At 32.6% G+C, this 16,736-nt stretch overlaps 3 protein-coding genes across 3 annotated transcripts; 2 read left to right on the top strand and 1 right to left on the bottom strand.

The window, feature by feature from the left end:
• Positions 1-3,071: 3,071 nt before the first annotated feature.
• On the top strand, positions 3,072-8,874 carry TRIADDRAFT_28036 (uncharacterized protein; the record flags this gene model as incomplete). Its single annotated transcript, XM_002114365.1, has 6 exons — positions 3,072-3,375; positions 5,403-5,407; positions 6,490-6,555; positions 7,948-8,085; positions 8,357-8,498; positions 8,615-8,874. 6 exons carry the CDS (start codon positions 3,072-3,074, stop codon positions 8,872-8,874), a joined length of 915 nt encoding a protein of 304 aa, XP_002114401.1.
• Positions 8,875-11,165: 2,291 nt separating this feature from the next.
• Positions 11,166-12,396, top strand: TRIADDRAFT_28100 (uncharacterized protein; the record flags this gene model as incomplete). Its single annotated transcript, XM_002114364.1, has 2 exons — positions 11,166-11,404; positions 12,252-12,396. Coding segments are annotated over 2 exons (384 nt in total), but the record flags the coding sequence as incomplete, so codon positions are not given.
• Positions 12,397-14,130: 1,734 nt separating this feature from the next.
• On the bottom strand, positions 14,131-16,074 carry TRIADDRAFT_58165 (uncharacterized protein; the record flags this gene model as incomplete). The annotated part of the gene is made up of 1 exon (XM_002114035.1): positions 14,131-16,074. The coding sequence occupies one exon, from the start codon at positions 16,072-16,074 to the stop codon at positions 14,131-14,133; it is 1,944 nt and encodes a 647-aa protein (XP_002114071.1).
• Positions 16,075-16,736: the final 662 nt, after the last annotated feature.

The raw sequence follows: 16,736 nt of genomic DNA, 5'->3' as shown, positions 1-16,736 counted from the left end.
CTAAAGCATAATTTTCAGTTATTCCATTTAATGGGATAATCTTATTTTCGGATCTCTTTCTCTAATTTTACTCATGGCTTGGCATACAATAATACTATTGTAAATTTACTCCTAATTACTATTCATAAAGTCATGATGGTCATGTTAATGAAATGCTCACATTGCGTAATTAATCAAACAACCAATGCAGTATACTAAGAACTCGATTATACTGTATATTTATGATTACCAATCCGCACTATGGTTTTTCGAGGTTTTTTTTAGATTCTAATAAATTAAAAGTCTTAATACTCCGATAATCTGCTTCATCCTCTTAACAATTTTAATTAAGTAAATAACAGATTTTAATGCCAGATGTTGTACTACAAGTAGACCAATCCTTGAATAAGCATTGAACACTGCCGTATTTTTTTATGTCAATAAATTCGTAATCACAACTTGCCGTACCAGCACTTCTTATGCAGCTCTTAATTTATTTTAATTTGTAGATAGAATCCTTTTATAATCTTTCTATCTTGGAAAGAATCATCATTCTTTTAGTCATACGCGTGATTAATCTTTCAATACTAAGCGTTTCTAAACCACTCAGGTAAATTCTTTCCGCTATCATGCAGCGAATGAACGATTTAGTGACAAGATTTACGTATACTAAAGCGTCTACAATGGGAATATTATGCTCTAACTGTTGGAGCAAACTTTGGATTCAAATACTACCATAGACATTGCCACTAATTAAATTGAACTAAAGCAAACAATAGTAGGACAGCGTAATTTATTGATGCGTAGCATAGTATAAGACCATCGGCGAAATTTTGATGTCTATGTAAATACTCTGTTGTACACGTGCTTTCTATTTTTATCTTTATCTCGATGCAACTTCACGTACCAGATATAAAATAAATATTTACCTAAACCTATCTCGATTTTGCATTACAAACTTCAAGATTAATAAGGAAAGGCTGATACATAATTACGCTTGCAGATTGATAAAACTTGCACTTTTTCATTAAAATTATAACTTGAATGAAAAACTTTAAAACTCCAGGCTGCAGTCTGAAATGAACAATTTGTTCTGAGTGTGGTAATATTATACGCTGAGCAATGTATGAACAACTTCATTTCTATACGAGTATATTCTGGCCTTAATTAAGAAAAAGGATCTAAATGATAAGATTCATTTTTTGTCTGTTAATTTTGCCATATGTGACAAAACAACATAATGATGTTTCCATGGCTATACCAACGTTAGGCTTTGAATATAGTAAGAGATTGAATGCGTGATCATATCTCATTTTTGTATTCTTTGACGGTGATATTTATTTCTACGGTAAACCTTTACTCATTGATTGCTATAGCTCAGTTATCGTGCTATTGCAGCAATAAGCATTACCAATTATTCTTGTCCATGACAGTACATACGGGTATTACGTTATCTTTATACCCTAAAAAGGGATCATTTAGCAAAACAGAGTCTTCTTGTAGAGCGAAGAATCTAGTCTAAAATTGATATTTATAAAAATTAGTCTTGGTCGTCAAAAGATTATGGGAATGATAGAATTAGAGGACTTATTCTGCTTTCTTTTACCATTCTCATACAACAAGAATACTAGATTAGTGTACTAGTGAATTAGTGTTCGTACGATTGATCATTTACTGGCTTAAATCATGAGAATGTGTGTGTACAAAAGGTTATGCAAACACATTTCATTAATTAATTCTAGTGTTGTCTATACCGGCCGGCAATTCCTTTTTCAACGAACGTACGATATGTTGATCAGTAATACATAGGCATACCGGTACATACTCGTATTCGTATAGATATATATTGGCAAATAAAAAGATGCTACGTAAAAATACTCCACATTAGCGTCCAAATAAATATTACTAATAGCAAAACCCACCTGCGGTATATCATCGCCAAAAAAAATGATTAGCCAACCGCATTGTGATTAGAAGAAAAACTTTCAGAAATCAATTTCTGTAATATCTCAATATAAACATGATTTCTTAATTATCATTAGAATGAATCCATTGACCACGAAATGTTATTTAATATCTTAAACTTACAGTACAGTCCGTTTTTTCATCTTTATTCGATATACGAGTACTATGAGAGTAAAAGATCCATTTGAAACTGACTGATATTTAAGACTAGATTTGGCGATGGGCATGATCTATCGCAATCGATGCTACTATCATTAACATGGCACCTACAGCATACTTTAATAGCGAATTTTTCGCCGTTCTATAAGCTTACTTTACATACGAACCATGGCGTCGCTTTACTTACAGGAATACCAACAATTGAATGTTCTGCAGTATGACTAGAAATTAGTTCTATTAACATGAAAATAGCAATACCAGGAGTAATTTTGCTTAAACTATCGATTGATTCAAATTATTATTTTTTATATTACGTTAATCATCCGTTACTAGGGATTGCTATTGGTTATTTATGTCATTGACGATATTTAGTAACAGAGATTTTTCTTTCTTAAAGCGAAAGTATGAAATCGATCAAAGAATATAAATGATCAAGACTTTATTCTCTTTTTCTGTATTAAAATTACAACAACCCATCTCATTTAGCCTTCCTGAACTCGAAAATCATATCATTTGTCCGATTTTTACTGCCTCTACCTTTTCCATTACCAGCTGGCATCCATTCTAATTTGGAGCATACTATACAAGGTTTAGGAGACTATCCAAATAAAATATTGCTTGCAAGAAACTATTGTTGACAGTACACAGAGGAGTGCAAGCACGGAGTAACATATTTGTTTGAAGGATATGGCAGGCTTGGGCAGGAACAGTAGAATGAATGACGGATCGATGCAGTCAGGGTGCAATGCAGTAAGTACACAGTATGGTACCGGTCCATTTAAGTCCTGTGGTGTAGTGGCCTTAAAAGGGCCTGCTGCTCACTTTCAGGCCCATATTACCGCACAATTAAATTAATTCATTTACTTATTAACAAGGCAACAAGTATGGCTACCGCTCCTCTTACTGCAGAGGCTAATATCGATGGCGAAGAATTACCGCCTAATATTAAATCAGACAAACCCAAACAGATGGGAAAATATAAAATTGTTTTACTTTGCTTGTCATGGTATATTGTCAGCGCTAGCAACAACGTAGTTGGTAAATGGGTTTTACGCGATTGGCCTCATCCTTTAACTTTGTCCTTTATCCAAGTGGTATCGCAAACGGTTTATCTTGGTTCACTGCTCAAATTTTGGCATGTCGATTCACTCCCTTATGTTGTTTATAAATCGTACTGGAGTAAAATCCTTCCTTTAGCGGCTAATAAAATTTTAGGTGCTTTACTTAGTCATGTTGCTATTTGGAAAGTTTCTGTATCTTATGCACATACAGGTAAGTGCTGTTGAAGCTTGCATTACAATCCATCTACTTGTATATTGCTTTTGCTGGTACAAGCTAACGACTTTAATAGCAGTAGATCTGTGATATGCATAGAACGGCACATCAACAGAGACAGTGGCCTATTTTCTTGAAGCTATCAATTTCTGCTAAAATTTAAATAGGATAGTGCTATGCCTGGACTTGACGTTTGTGGTCATGATGATTCATTTAAAATCCCAGTAGTTCATCTAATGTTTTGCTGTTACTAACATCAAGTTGACCCGATCTGTACAGATTGAGCTACACAAACTGTTCAATTTGAACAGGTACATCTTCAATAATCTAATTTATTCATCATTATTACCCTATACTGGTCATTTTGCAAAATGACCGCAAAATTTGTCATTTTACAAATTGCCCGATTATTTTATAAAATGACCGATTATATTATCTATACGGTAAACGACATCTACATTGCACGCACAGAAGAAATCAGGTGATTATGTAGATATCATACCATACAAATTGCAAATACGTTCTAGATGTCCACATCATTGTTATAAATGCTAAAACCGATGTTGAAATACCCACTACAGACGTACAGTTAAGAATACATAATACCGGCATGCAACGAAATAAAACATATCTTTAAATAAGCCATATGTTGTATATTTGCAGCATTATGTTAATCGGTCCATGACTAATTTAATACACGTGGTATTGATAAAGTGTTTAATTTAAACTGTTTTGTTCTAGATGCCAGATTAACAGGTTCAATTTCTATAATTTATAAAATAGAACGCGCACTATAGAATCCGGTGTTATAAGGATGATAAATAATAGATTCACATTTTATGCAAGCCATTGCTGATATATTACTGTACTTTGAGCTGATCATATACGGTAGACTCTATTGTAAGGTAATAAAATGAGACTTTGATACCTTCCTGCATAGTTCATGAATGAATGACTCCATTTACGGGTAGGCCTTCTTTCTAAGCTCAGTGAGCCAAATAAATGAATAGGTTAAGCAATGCAGATTACGCGTAGTCGTTACTTTAAGCCTTTGCTTACGGTAAGCTCAATCAAAGTGAGATACTATAGTATCCTATCCATATACGTATTCATATTAGCTCATAGGACATCGTGCCATATGCGGAAAATCCTACAGCTCTGCACAATAGATATCATGATATAATAAATTTACTTTATACAGTATGTTCTTTACAAAGATGTTAACCCTAATAACGGAATGTTAATCTATCTTTCTGTGGATGTACCAGGCAGAGCACTAATGTCAGTATAACTGCATAGATCTCAACGTTTATTTGCAGTAAAATACGGCCTTCCTTTTGACTGTTTATATAATCCAGACATCACTAAAAGCTTACTATTGTATGATGTTAACAGCCAGCAGTGTTCGCTAAATACAGCAGGATCGCTTAGAACTGCCCGATTTATTAATATAATTTACCATTATGAGAATAATATATAAAGGTTGACATGAGCTGTGCCTTTTATATGTATTATAATACTATTGCAGTTCTCATTAAGAAACCTATCTGACAGTAATTACGTACATATGGACTTGTAGATCCTACAGTATTGCAACCAATAAAAGGAAGAATGAGTCTCTGGCTACTATTGCTTACCTGCGAGCTATTGTGCCTTACAAGCCCAAGTTATGGCGCTATCATTTACTGACGTAGCTGTAGAAATTATCAAATCAAAATATTAAATCTAGAAAAGTAAATTTCTATTACTAACTGACCAATTGTCTGCAAAGCTATGCACGTACTATGCGGATACTATACAATTTCTTTACGGCTTATTAAATTATAGATATGGCTTGTAATTTTTATTCGATTCTGCATTATAGTACAGTAACGATTATAATTTTAAATTTAAATAAATTGAATTAATGATAATTAGCATATGCTAGTGTCTAATAAGCTTAATTAGTATTATCGAATTTTTTTTGCATATGTTCTCTTGGCTATCGTTTCCTTCCATAATCAACCATACATGTGAAACTAAAGTTAAAGTGAGTATACATAACTAGTTATGGTGAAATACTTCTTATAATTTATGAATACAATATAGTACACATCGTACACCACCTCCGATCTTTGCATACCGCTATTTCTAATTTTGTTGTCTATTGTGTCACAGTCATTAATGAGTTTATCATTTCGTATTTGATAAATAATTAATATTAATTCAGAATAATACAACTTACATTAGCATTCGTAATGCTGATTTATTATTTCGACGAGGAAAATCATAGTAATAGTTGTATCAAATACCGTGATCTCATCTTCCTAAAGTTTTAATTGCATATTCTTACTTGCTTTAAAAAGGACAGATTAGTAGCCAAGTTTAATAAGTAGATATATGGCATAATTCTGCAAGTACAATTATAGTATACAGTCTACGACAGCAAAATAATTGTGACTCTGATACATCACTTTTATGCACTATGTAAATTTAAGACTAGTATGTCATTACCTAGAATAACGATCACTAGCTAGTATTGATATTTATAAACCTGAGCTCCAATACGGACGACATTATGACGTGAATTAAATTATTAAAATATATCTAATGTACATATTACAATAAACGCTTAAAGTAGAATGATACTGTCATAATTAACTCAAAGAGCAAACAATGATTTCACTTAATAACCAATAACAGCATCAGATTGCAGACTAATCCGATTTTGTAAGATACGGTATACTTTAGTTCCTGTATAGCTTGCAATATGATTTACTTAATGCTTAGCTAACCACTTAAATGCTGCGTACTAAGAAATAGCGCATGGACGGTATTTGAAAATACGAGATATCCACCTATCACAAAATTCATTATAGTCTAGAAGCCTGTCGTATATTTATCGCAATAGAATTCAGCTTATGAATGGTTTGTTTTATAAGGTTAATTGCAACTACGAGCCGCAAAAGGCCATTTTAGAGCGTACAATAACATAGGTGACAAGCGTGATATGGATTACTGCTAAAATATCAATCATGAATCCTGAGACTAGATATTTCGTTTCTTTTTGCACTTACTATTATTTCATATTATGTTTATAATCGTTCCATTGCATTTATTATGTTCTTCTAGGCTTTAATGCCTTTCTTTACCGTTATTATGGCGAAGCTAGTCCTTGGTGCTACATATACTGTAAAGGTGAGTAGAGAAGGCTACTACTTTCCATTTACAAGTCAATACCTGGCGCACGAAAGTGCTGGATGCTATGTATTGATCACTTAAATTTCGGCTTGCAGACATCAGTCACTCGACAAGTGTATGCTTGAAAAATATCCAACTTAAAAGATTTTTTAAAGAAAACGTTAAGAAAATGTTTTCTTCGACAATTTTAGCAGTATTGCTAAATAATCCTTATATGGATCTAATACTTCGATAATTTGTACATTTTATTTTTTGAAGCATTATATTATCAAAATTAATAAACTTTGCGTCTTCTAATAATGCCCAAGGGTATTAGAGAGATGGCATTAGTGTATAGATAGGAAGATAAGCACAGTAAAGCATGAAATTTGATATTCAAAATCATACTGCTACCATACTTAATAACGCATAAGTATAGAATACTAGTTCTAAATTGTAAGCAAATCATAACATCAATGACGATATAATATAGCAAAAGAGTCCTCTAGGGATGATTAAATCCTCGGGAGTAAAAGTTTGCGATATATATTTATATAGTACAAATATGTGTGCATGCTGGACTGCAGCAGTGTCTATCATATCGCAAGACGTCAGCACTATTAGTAACAAGCAAGCACAGTTCATACTGTATGAATATATTGTGCATAGAGACCAGTAAATACAAATACTGTAAACGTTCCTTTACTGTATTAAGTTTCGTCCATTATAGATATGAGAACAAAGTGTAACCAATTAAAGCTACTTCGTACAAGTTTAAGTAGACGTATTTTTTATAGTACTGCCTACTAGATATCGAATCACTACTCGAAACTATGCAGCAACACAGTCTTGTTATTTAAATTCTACTGCTACTGACTATATTATATTTACAGTTTTTGACTGAAATACTACAGCTGTGTCCAATAAGTAAATTATTACACGTATAATGTTAAGGATGCTATGTAATACATTGATATTTAGGATATACTATTAGGAAAAGGCTAATTTATTGCTTTGTTAGAAGAAAAATATCTAGATAGAGCTAATAAGAAATATCCAAACTGAAAGCATTCCCAATAACAATGTACAGGACGCTATCTTTTGTTTGAGGATATTAAATATAGATCCCTTCATACAGTAAATCACTAGTGCAGTATCATCAGTGGCTATAGATATCTCTGATTGATGTACTTTAATGGATGTATAATGATGAAAAGACATGAAATTTATGTAGTCTATAATGCCTAATCTTGTAGTGCATATTTAACATTTAGCAGCTATATTTTCATTAAGCATAAGCGAATTGTTGACATATCGATTCGAAATACCAACCATAGTCTTACTTATCACGGTTTGTTTGATTAATATTTTTATCGATCTAATCATTTTACTTATTGTAACCTTTTTTAGGAGTACTTATCTTTACTTCCTATCGTTGGTGGAGTTATGTTAGCTACCGCTACAGAAATAGAATTTGATATTATCGGCCTAATTAGCTGTGTACTATCAACGCTTTCTTTTGCCTTACAAAACGTTTATAGTAAAAAAGTAAGTGCAATGCTATGAAAAAAGTCACAGAATAAAAGTTTTAACAATGCGTAGATTCTATACTCGACTTAATCTCTTAATCATTATACCGACTTCACAGAATTGAAATTTTATCTTAATTCAGTAATGTCAAATACTTGATATGTACAAGTATAATATAGTATGGCTGATAAACATATCCACTCTCACTATGAAAATACTCATTAAGTTTTACAAAACTCTTCGATCTTAATTCTTAAAGATTAATTCAATATCTATATCTACTATCTAGGTCTTGTCCGATGTTAAGGTCCATCATTTAAGATTACTGCATACCATGTCAAGAAGTGCTACTAGCCTGATGCTCCCAATTTGGTTCGTTTTTGATGTTATGCCTATACTCGAAGAGAAAGATACGGTACGATATCCATATTGTATAAATGAAACGCTTTTATAGTAATTAGGCTGTACTAAAGTTACGAATGGCTATGAACGAAACAATCTATAACTAATGATCAGAAAATTGCTTTACTTTAGTATGCGGACCTAGATCCATACTGGATCACCTTTCTGGTATTTCTAAATGGTTTCATCAACTTTCTTCAAAATATAATAGCTTTCACAATATTATGGACGATCAATCCCTTAAGTTATTCAGTAGCAAGTGCGACTAAAAGGATTTTTGTGATAGTTATATCAATAGCCATTCTTCGGAATCCTATCACTTCAGCAAATGCAATCGGAATGACATTAGCTGCTGGTGGTGTTGTTATTTATAATCGAGTTAGTTCCGCAAATTTTATGAACTAGGATAGCTTTTTCATTTTTATCTTGATTTATTCATTCGTGTTCGAATTCGGTAATAATGTAACTCATAAATCATGATTGATTCTAACTTTGTTATTTGTTAGGTAAAGCATTCTTCGAAGACTGCAGGAAAAGGTAAAGGAAAAGGGAAAAATTTATTACCGATATCAATACCGAAAAAAAATGAACCTTAATCAGATTATTAACTTTATAGAACGAAATCTTGCATCCTAGAATAGTACTTGCTTGCTTGTATGATTGTATCGTACAGTATTTGCTTTTGATAACAAATGATGAAATCTGGAATTAGATAGAATCTTTTTATAGCAAAGAACGCATAGTCAATGTTACATTGCTATACAGCTATTTACTTATCCAAAATGATAATATTGACACTGACTCAGTGTTGTGTATAATCTGCGGAGCATAACTTTCCCTAAGAATTGATTAGGTGCAAGTTCTAGCACCGAAATTAGTTGAAGTGCCCCAGTATTTAAAAAGAAAATTTGCTTGTCTTACGTTGACTGCATGTAAACAGTTACCGATAACCGGTAATGAAAGTAATTGAATAACATGTGGAAAGTTTTGCCCTAAAGGTATGAAATCTAAAGGCATATCATAATAATAATGTACATAACTTTGACGGATTACATTTCTAATCAAAAATAATATGCATTTTTATCAACCGATAACTGATTGCATCGCTAAATAAGATCCATTTTACTATAAATCAACATTACTCTAAAAGCTATATATTCCATCAATTTTTTTAATTGTTGGTTGAAGGATTCTTATTTGTTGTCAATGAATTTAAGAAATAAAAACAGTCTGATTTACATTGGCATTAGAAAGCATAATTAGGAAATGAAACATCTTATTTGCTTGCCAATATACAATCTGTGATTCTATTTTGGAGAATTTTCCAAGGTGTGATTGCACGAAAGTATTAAGATAGTGTATATATGATTTCAAAACAATAATATTAAGGGCTCAACGACTCTCTTGATAGAAAACTATAGCTTAATTTTCATTTATAACATGAGCAGGCAATTACTACGATTATTTCATACTTCAAAACCATGCTAATTTCATGATAAAATTATTATGCGAAAAATTCACAAGTTATTAGTAACCTATTTAATTTCCATTTCATTTTGTTACATGCTAAAAATTTTATCATATAGAATTGCAATATAAATCTTATTAATGATTGTCCTATAAACTATTAAAATGATGACATGTAGAGACTTTTAACGTCTGGGGCCCAATTCACACAATAGCCAATCAACAAACTGATTCACAAGTGTAATTAATCGATGATATACTGCCTATTTGTGTATCATTTTGATAGATTTATAATTTTACCTGTTATAGTCGATCGAACATTGTTGCATGATTGTTGAGTATCTTAACTATCTATGGCTTAGCTTGATACGTGAAACATGACAAATAGCATAGAATTATTGATACCTGAAAATCATCGAGCTGAACTGACTTGTGCAAAGTAGTCAATATTATTGTTTAAGAGAGACATTTTTCATATTCTTAATTATGTAATTTTTTCCAGCAGAATTGAATTCTAGATTCTAGTTTTAGTAGAGTACTAAGAATTGATTAGAGATGAGTCCGGAAATATTGTATACGTCTCAATTAAGCATGACAATGAATACTATGAAAAGGGTAAATAGGGCAAAAAGATTCGATGAAGTTTATTTACAACGTTCAACAAGGCTTTAGCTCATAGCTTTTCTACTAGCAACCCTTGAATATACGTAAACAATTGCTAGGTACAAATTATAATGCAAAGGTGCAAAAGTTAACCGTCCAACCCAGTACATATCAAGATGTTAAATTATGATGAAAACAATAATGTGTTAAAAAGAAATAACATGCTTATAATCATAATAATCGGCTCATCTGGTCTTCTGTGATAAGAAAGGTATAAAAACCTTACATAGAAGGAGTTAACTGACAAGTTGAGAGAAATATTAATATTCTCATTTCTTCATTTGTAGATTGATTCCTATCAAAAATAGTAGTTAAGAAGATTGCCAGAAAAGTAGAGTTGTTGCAGCATTTCAATAGTCCTTATGATTATTGTTCCTATTTCTAAGTAGTCACTCTCCGTTCTATCTATACATAGTCCAATTTTATGATTCTTCTATATTCAATCCAATTTTCAGTCTTTGCGGTTTTCAAAATTTGATATTATGGCTGACTCAACTGTTACAGCGACTATACAATCGGAATCACCTGTGGAGCATGATGAACTATCCAAGAGCGAATTAATTAACATGGACAAGGATCAAACTGTTAGCGTTAAAAGTAAAGGTACTAATCAATTGAGTCAAAAGGTGAAGACAAGGCGATTATCTCGACGTGGCAAACCGCCATACTCGTATATCGCGCTGATTGCGATGGCGATTGTAAACTCTCCAAACAAGAAATTGACCTTATGTGATATTTATCAATTCATAGCCAAGCACTTTCCTTATTACAGCCTATCATGTAAAAGTTGGCAAAATTCAATCAGGTTTGTTCACCATGATTTAGTCTGATAGTGTTGGAATTGACAAAATTTTTTCGTTTATACTTTTATATTTCAAATTACCGCGCCAATAACGGCGATCTCAGGGGCAAATATGGAATAACATTGATAATAGGTAAATTAGTTGGCGCCCAATATCAATGTTAATTTTCTATACAAGGCATTGATCACCATACGTCTGGGGATAATTCTGGATACTGGCAGAAAATGCCACGATTTAATATCATCTGTTTAAAAATAGTACTATTTTGGGCCATTTTTTAGAATGGTAACAAAATTTTGCAACCAATATAAAATTTTCAGTTAGTATGATCCATTTCGCCAAATATGATAGTTCTAATTGTTTCAGTGTACCAGTAGAAATGGAAATTCCAAAATATAGACAGAAATTCAGAATAGATATTTCGAGGCATTTATCAACTAAAGATGAAATGAGATAGTTAGATTAAATTACTTCATGTTCCATCTCGCAATAAATGCTTTACTATTGAACGGGAATATCTAAATAGCAAAAGTTCATTTTTTGCTCTATGGCACTATAATGCTAGTTGAGTTATAATATTCTAGCTTATACTAAATTCCTTGGCGGATATTTGCGATTTTTGCGATCTTAAATCCAATTTCATTAAACACATCTTTCCAACCTTAATTACTCTTCAAAACTATAATGTTTTTCAATCTTAAATTCAGTCTTATAGAGAATATCTTCTCAACTTGTAATACTCTGTGATATTAAATTTAATATTAATAAGGATATATTTTGAAATTATAACATTTTACAATCTTAAATTCAATCCTATCAAGAATATCTTTTCAACTTGCTCTTTTATAGGCATAATTTAACTCTAAATGATTGCTTTATCAAATTGCCACGTGAGACGAACCAGCCCGGCAAAGGCCATTACTGGGCTTTGGATCCATCTAGCGAAGGCATGTTCGATAGCGGAAGTTTCCTCAGGCGTCGAAAACGATTTAAAAAGGGCGACATTACCATGCTTTCAACGTTAGAGCCTATTAATCCTTCGGCAATATCATCATCTTTACCGTCATCGTCTAGCTCAAGTTATTATCCGATCCAAACTCTTCCACACTCAATGAATGCTAATCCATGCCAAGGCATATCATCCAATATTCAAGGAGAAAATCATTCTAGTAGTATCAGGCCTCAAAAGACTACAACTTTGTCAACTTGTGCTCCAATAACATCGAATAATTTTATGGCTATCAACACTCATCCTCATTATAGTCGGAATATATCGTGTTCAAGCATTTTGGGTTGGTCGAGCGAATACTACAGAAATTACCTTCATCAAAATCATGCTATGAAATCTTCTTGCCATTTATCATTCCCTTTTCTACGCAGTTATCCATTTCAATTTTATTTACCTTCCTTGCCAGCTGCCATGCCAACTGTAAGCCATAGCAAATTATTAAGTAATGGTAAAACCAATTATCAATCGTCGTCATGCCCAACAGAAAGTAATGATGTTCATAAATCGAAAAAGGGCAAAGACTTTACTATTCAGCATTTATTGTCAGCTTAAATTTAAGCTGATAATAAATGCTGAATATATATATTATATGTTATAAGCCTATAATGTCACTAAATATCTTTAGCATTCAAATCGAATTTCGATGTATTTTATGGATAGGATATAATTTGTTCTAAATTATTTTGTAATTAAAGATCAAATATAATTAAATTTGATTTAAATATTTTATGGATAACATGTATTTCATTTTCTGACTTTATACTCATGGAAGGCTGTATTAGTAATATCGATAGAATTAGAATGCCAATTGAATGTGTACAGCTTATAGTCAAAATAAAATAAATAGAGTCCGGAAAAGACTCATTTCTCGTCAATAATTATATTTTGAGTAAGATTAATCGATGTGTCTTCTCTATTTTCTAGATTAAAATCTATTAATAAATAGAATAGATATTAACTCTTATACAATATTAACATGATATTATCAGTAAAGATAGATGCCGGTATTATTTCAATAATCCAAAGTCAAAGTAGAATTAAAATGATTTAAATAAAGGTTAGAATTGCATGAAATTGAAAAAAATGAATAGATATTACATCCTCCATGATAATCCAATTATTGCCTGCATCAGGCACCAATTTCTTATAATTTTAAACTTTTAAACAACTTACTAATACTTTTATAAATTTTTTACTAAATTTATTGATTACTTTAGTGATATCGAGTGTAAATTGCGGATGATTATTTAAGATATGTACATCATTTCGGGCCGATATTTCTCTTCTCGACGTTATTATTTGTATGATATATCCTCTTCTAAGGATTCCTTACTCTTAATCATGTTCCATCACGATAGGAAATTTATTAAAGGCTCCAATGGTATCGCATGCTTATTGTGACAATTATTTAAGAGACTAGCATCATTGCTGGCCAATATTCTCCTTTCTAAATTTATTATTCGTATAAAATACCTTCTAAAGATTCTTCTGCTTTTCGTCAGCTTCCATCATGGTTAGAAATTTTATTTTAAATCATTTACTAAATTTATCGATGGCTCCATTGGTACCCTATGCAAATTGTGAACAATCATTTAAGAGTCTGTAGCTCTCGGCACAGTCCAGTCCCAGCCCTAAATTAAGAGATCTGCTTCATTTCTGGTCAATATTCTCCTCTTTTACGTTCTTATTTCTAGGTGATATCCTCTTCTAAGGATTGCACTACTCTTCATCAGCTTCTATCACGGTAGGAAATCTTATTTTAGATTGATCTTTTATAATTTTAAATTGTTTACTAAATTTATTGATCGCTCCAATGGTATCATATGTAAATTGTGGACGATTATTTAAGAGATCGGCATCATTTTCGTCACAATTCTCATCGTCTATAGTATTCTCTTCTTCAGCATTATGGTTATCGATATTAGTATCATCCTCGACTTGGTTTAGATGGTCAGCAGTAGAAAGAGTAGGAGAAGATGAGGGAGGAGAAAAATGTTTCGATTCGTTGGAAGGTGTATCGTCCTGTGCTAAGGGAGTATGAATATCATCATGTTGTTCTTTAGATACTTGGTCTTTTTCAGCATTTTTTCTATCTTGTGCGGTCTTATTTTTAGTCTCTTTATAGAGTGAAACTAACTTTGTTGCTGCCAAGATGCGTTGATGTGAACTCTCCATTGGTGTTGGCAATTTATTGGAAGGAAAGAAATTCTCCTGATCGTTTTCTTGATCATTAGAATCGCCACCTTTACGCTGCGATAATTGAAATTTAACCATGAATTTTGATCGAATTCTTGCTTTGTCGTCTTCACTTTTTTCCTGATCATAACGAATATCAGAATAAGATCGAAATCGTGACAATCGAACATCATCACGATTTTCACTCTTACGATCATGATCACTTTCATCGTGGCTATTGCCGGTAATTTTATTACTTATTTCCGATCTGGTTATTGCCAAGGCTTTCTTGGCTAATTTACTAAATGAGCTGGTGCTACTATTGGAAGCTGTACTATCACGCCTTGATCGAGTTAATCCAACTAGACGACTTAAACTCATCCTACGCTTTGCAATCGATGATATACTGTGGCCAAGTTCACTTGTTTCACTATTTTCACGATCAATGGTACTGGCTGGCGATAAACTACGACCAGAACATTTATCATCATTAACGGATTTAACCCCAGCCTTATACGACGGTGCATATTGAGCTTGATAAATTAGCATCAATTTGTTTAGTGGTGTTAAGACTGCTTGATTTTGCCCATCATCGTTACTTAATGTCGAATATTGACGTAATGGTAAAATTTCCACAGATGCATTACGTTTACTCATTAATGGTTGAGTTAATGGGCGCCGATATGGACCCGCAGAGACAGCTCGAGGTTGTTTTTTGCTTGTAATGATTTCATTTGGACGGCTTTTGGTTACAGATCGAGATTGTTGATAATTAGTCACGGCCGATCTTGGCCGACGACGTGGAGTGGATACCACTGGAGTAGATATACTTTGCGATCGCGAGCTAGATAATGAACTAGTTAATGATGAATTATTACTGGAAGCAGCAATAAGTTGAAATAAGGGCGATTTAGATGCTAAATCACGACTAGTACGAGTGGTTTCCCATTCTTTAGCGGTCCGATGATATTTATTATCGCGAATACCAACAGAAGCGCGACCAATAGAAATTAATATTCTAGTACATAAAATATTGCCATGTTGTGCAGCTGCAATTAAAGCAGTAATACCATCACGATTGGCTTTATCCGTAGTTAATTTGTACTTTTTCATCTCGGCTAGCAATTTATTTAATATAATAATATTTCCTGTAATAGCGGTATAAATTAAGGCAGTATTTCCATCATGATCGCTATGATTTAAATCAAAATCTCTCTCACTTAGAAAGAGTAAAGCTAAACGTTCGCGATCTTCCTTACAGGCATGCATTAATGCATTTAAACCTTGCTTGTCTGTGATACCAACTTTAGCGCCGTGATTTAACAAATATTTAGCCACACCAATCGCTTTACGCTCATTATCAATGTAAATAGTCTGTATTAATGGTGTATATCCGCGATGATCTCTTGAATTAACATCATAGAATAGTTCAGTTAATAAGCGAACTTGTTGCCATCTCCTTTCGGCAACAGCTTTAGTAATAGCCATCTCGATGATCTTTTAAATGCAATAGATTAATAGAGAACTGTTTTTTTACGCTCAGGTAAAATGGATTGTATCCGCTATATTGGTAATGAATGGAAGTAAAGATTAATTTTGAGTAGGTAGCTACACCTTCGTTCTGGTCTTTCAATAGAATTGAATATAATATATCGAATAGGTTGAGTATTGATCTCCTTTAGGATGCATAATAAGAATTTGCTGGATCGTCGGTTATCACCATTAGTGTGTTAAAATTTCCAGCCGGTATTAATTAATATTAATAAGTAAACTCTTGTGAATGAAATTGGACTACCCAAATTATTAGAACGAAAGCAATCCAGACTTGATTAATTAGGAGCCCGAAATTGCAAGCAACTTCGATTTCCAAATCTGACAATCTTCTTGATGAACATATAATTATAATCGAACGAAAGTAACAACCAGAAATAACAGATTGTCGGAGAAATACGGTCGAAAATTTGGGCAGATCTTTCAATCGATAGCTCGAAACTTAAATTTCAAATAATTGTATTCATACTAAGACCATACGCCAGGAATAGTATGGTAGAACTGTAGATTATCATCTTCATTGGTATAAGATTAGCTATATTATTCTTTAGGAGTTTCCGATGGGTGGGGGAGGAAATTGAAATAATATCCGGAGATTT

The sequence above is a fragment of the Trichoplax adhaerens genome, genomic scaffold, assembly GCF_000150275.1.
Source record: "Trichoplax adhaerens TRIADscaffold_7 genomic scaffold, whole genome shotgun sequence".
Lineage (NCBI taxonomy): Eukaryota > Metazoa > Placozoa > Uniplacotomia > Trichoplacea > Trichoplacidae > Trichoplax > Trichoplax adhaerens.
Note: the sequence above shows the minus strand (reverse complement) of the source record. Positions and strands in the feature narration are given on the sequence as shown.